At 37.2% G+C, this 3,821-nt stretch overlaps 1 protein-coding gene across 1 annotated transcript; it reads right to left on the bottom strand.

Moving 5' to 3' along the window:
* Positions 1 to 1,795: 1,795 nt before the first annotated feature.
* Positions 1,796 to 2,731, bottom strand: LOC119810097 (olfactory receptor 147-like). Its single transcript, XM_038323422.1, has one exon. The coding sequence runs from the start codon at positions 2,723 to 2,725 to the stop codon at positions 1,796 to 1,798; it is 930 nt and encodes a 309-aa protein (XP_038179350.1). The 5' UTR covers positions 2,726 to 2,731.
* Between the last annotated feature and the right edge of the window lie 1,090 nt (positions 2,732 to 3,821).

Raw genomic sequence — 3,821 nt, 5'->3', positions numbered from 1 at the left:
CTTCTGAGATCACAAGCACTTTTAACTTTATTCATAGCTGTATTCTTAATATTTGACTAAAGCCTAGATACCCTGGTGTCTAAAATAGAAAACATGCTAAGTCTATTTTTGCTGTTGCAATGAACTCCATTACTATATAAGAGTAAAATTATTACAGAGAAAGAATGGACTGCTAGTAAATTAAGATTACATTAATTATGTGAAGAAAAGACAAAATTACTCTATCCAGGATTAGCTTTTATGGGTCTGGAGTCACTTGGAGATTCACTGGTATGACCAAATATAAATTAACTTCTAGCAAAAAAGAGGCTTTTTATCACAACACTGACTGACCAGGCTTATACCTGGGACTCAGGATTACCATGAAGTATTACAATAAAGGCCAAAAAAGCATAAGTTACACTTCATTTATTTATAGGCATGTATCCTCCAATCAGAACGTTGCATTCGATTTATGCACACACACACACATACACACACACACACACACACACACACACACACACACACACATATCTTTACCGAAATGCAATCACAAGCTTTTAGCAAACAAATGTCCTGCAGGTATCCTTTTCCTTTTGTACAAGCAGCTTGGTTTACAGAGCAGAAGCAGCAGTTAACATTGGGGCCATTATGATAAACAAGAAATTCATTTACATTGTAAAACTGGCCATAAACATTCCATCTGCCCTTGGGGCAGTGGAAATTACAGGTGAGAGGCAAATTTATTTCATAGATCTCTTAAGTGCAATAACTTAAAATTAAAACATAAGGATAGTCATCACACAGCAAACTTGTTTAGTCAAATTCTTCCCAGTAAAAACAGAGCATGTCCTTATATTCACCTGCCTGCCCTCAAGTCCATGAATGGAAAACCTAATATAGGTTCCCTTTATGTTGAATGGCCAAAATCACTATTTCATTTTCAGACTGCGACCACTTTAATCACAATAGGATCGTCGCCTCTGCTCTATAGACTGATTTAAGTTTGTAGAGAGAAGAACAGGGTGAAAAGGCCATTTTTCCCTCCATACCTGATCCTTTGGAAAAACAATGGAACCTTTCCAATGAAATTTACTAATCTTCCCCAAAGATTACTAAGTGAATGAGTGAGTCACTGTCTATAATCTACTGAAATCAATATCTCAGAGGCACAGCCATATGCAACTTCTAGATCAACCCTCACCACAATAGTGCTGAAGATATAACTCAGTGGAAGAATAGTTGCCTAGAACTAAAGATGACCTTGATATGTTCCCCAAACATTCACTACAAAGTAAAAAAATAAATAAATGTATACATTTATAAAAATTCTTGACCTTTCCATTTCTGAGTATAATATCATTCAGGGTTTTGTCCTTAATTCCTTGTGATTTCTAAGACTGGAGCATATCATACTCGTAGAAGGCAGAACAAATGTATCTGGTCATTTTCAAAACAGAAAATAGGAACACAGAATGTTAAGAAATTACAGAAAAAAATGATCTCTGTACCCTGAAAATTTGATGGCTTAATCATCCTTCAGTGTCTTTCCTTCAGTAAATTCTTGATAATTAACTTAATCTTGCATTATATTAAATAACGTTTTTCTATAATTTTCTCACCATAAATTTTGATGAGATATTTGTGTTATTTTAGTTGTTTTCATGGTTGTTTTCCAACACTGTAGGTCAAATTCAAAACCTTTTGAATGACAACAAATACCCTGCCCATAAGCGGATTCTAGGCATTCCTCTCTCTAATTGTAAACTTCAATGTGTTCTAAGATTTACTTCCATTGCAAAACAGATTCTTCTTAGGCAAATATACTTTTCTTTAAAGTTTTCCTCAGTGCAATGTGGACATCCTTATTCCTTATACTGTATATAAAAGGATTCAGCATTGGACCCACAATGGTATAAAAAATGGTAGATACTTTATCTTCATCCCCAGATACACTAGAAGGCTTAAGATACATGAAGACTATAGCACCAAAGAAAAAGGAAACTGCTATTACATGTGAGCCACAGGTACTGAAGGCTTTTGACCTTCCCTCTGAAGAACGGATGCCAAGGATGTTGGAAAGGATCAAGGTGTAAGAAATAAAGATAGTCAGGCTGGGCACTGTTACATTGACACCCACAACAATGTAAATCACCAGCTCATTGATGTAGGTACTTGTGCAGGAGAGCTTCAGGAGAGGAGGAATATCACACATGTAGTGATTGATAATGTTGCCATCACAAAAGGTCAGATTTAGCATGCAAATTATGTGGGCCATTGCACCCACAAAGCCCATCATATACACACCAATCGTCATTAAATGGCAGACTTGATAGGACATGGTGACCTGGTAGAGCAAAGGCTTACAGATGGCAGCATATCTGTCATAGGCCATGGCTGTCAAAATATAGCATTCATCTATAACAAAGAAGGCAAAGAAAAAGAGCTGAGTCATGCACTCTGCATGAGAGATGGTGTTCAGTTTCACAAAACTCACCAGCATTTTGGGTGTTATGACAGAGGAGTAGCAGAGATCTGTGAAGGAAAGGTTGAAGAGAAAGTAGTACATGGGGGTGTGCAGGTGAGGGTTCAAAACAATCAGAACAATCATGCCAAGGTTCCCCACCATGGAGACCACATAGATTCCCAAGAAGAGGAAGAAGAGAGGCAGCTGGAGCTCTGGCTTCTGTGTCAAGCCCAGCAGGATAAACTCCTTCACAGAAGAGACATTTTCTGATGCCATTCCTTGGTTTATAGCTATGAGAACAGTAAAAATATTAACATGAGGATGAATTCACAGCACTCTCCAAACTACCTAATTAAAATGAGACTAAGTACCGAATGTAAGGATAAATTGAATTTCACACTTCTCTGTGAATTTGTTTTCTACATTTTATAAGAGCTCATGTACAGAAGTAAAAATAAATATGTAAAGGGCATTTCCTTTGGAATAATATTCAGGCACCAGTGACCATTTTTGGTTCTAAACCATTTCTGTCCTGCTTCTAGCTTGACAATCCATATCCCAATTCAGGCTCAATGGTCATCTCAAAAGAGAAGACATAAGGCACATCAAAGACCCACAGGATTGCTCAGATGTGTTTTGATGAAAAAACACACAACAAAAGCCAAACCAAAGAAGAAAGAAAAAAAGAAAGAAAGAAAGAAAGAAAGAAAGAAAGAAAGAAAGAAAGAAAGAAAGAAAGAAAGGAAAAGACCCAATTTAGCTCTTACCTCTCTCCTTGCAGAACTTACAATTAACCTTGCTATCTCTTCTTGTCTACTCCCACAGAGGGGCAAGAACAGGTAACAGTGATGGATTGTCAGGTGTATAGTGAGAGAAAAATGTTGTTTTTTGTTCTCAACATTTGGGCTGTTTGGTGATAAGCGGAACTTATTCTGGACTGGATAAGCCAGGGCTCTCCTTTCTCTAGATTCTAAGAAGCCATGATTTCTGGCTTGGGCTTTCCCCAGATGTCCTCTCTCTCTCAGAGGTTGGAAAATAGCATCTACTGATGTCACAAGGGCAACCTGGTAATGACCCAAGAGGTTTCTATGAGTTTTCAGTCTTAGAGACCTAAATAAAAGTTGAAAGGCTTGTGATTGCCAGTTCTTGTCCTCAGAGATCTGGCTTTGCCGCTCTGATGCTTACAAACCAGTTCAACAGTGGTGACGTTGACATATTGGAGGTATACATCATTGTTTTCTTTCAATGTAATTGTTTAAAACTTTTATACAAATACAATGTGTTTTGATCAAATTTATCCTAATTCTTTTCCTATGATTTCTACCCATTATACTGACACTCTTCCCTCTCAACTTCACCTTTTCTTTTCTCT

This window comes from Arvicola amphibius, chromosome 3, assembly GCF_903992535.2.
Source record: "Arvicola amphibius chromosome 3, mArvAmp1.2, whole genome shotgun sequence".
Classification (NCBI taxonomy): Eukaryota; Metazoa; Chordata; class Mammalia; order Rodentia; family Cricetidae; genus Arvicola; species Arvicola amphibius.
Note: the sequence above shows the minus strand (reverse complement) of the source record. Positions and strands in the feature narration are given on the sequence as shown.

Excerpts from the sequence above, each read along its gene's own strand:
- LOC119810097 (XM_038323422.1), bottom strand. The coding sequence starts at position 2,725 with ATGGCATCAGAAAATGTCTCTTCTGTGAAGGAGTTTATCCTGCTGGGC.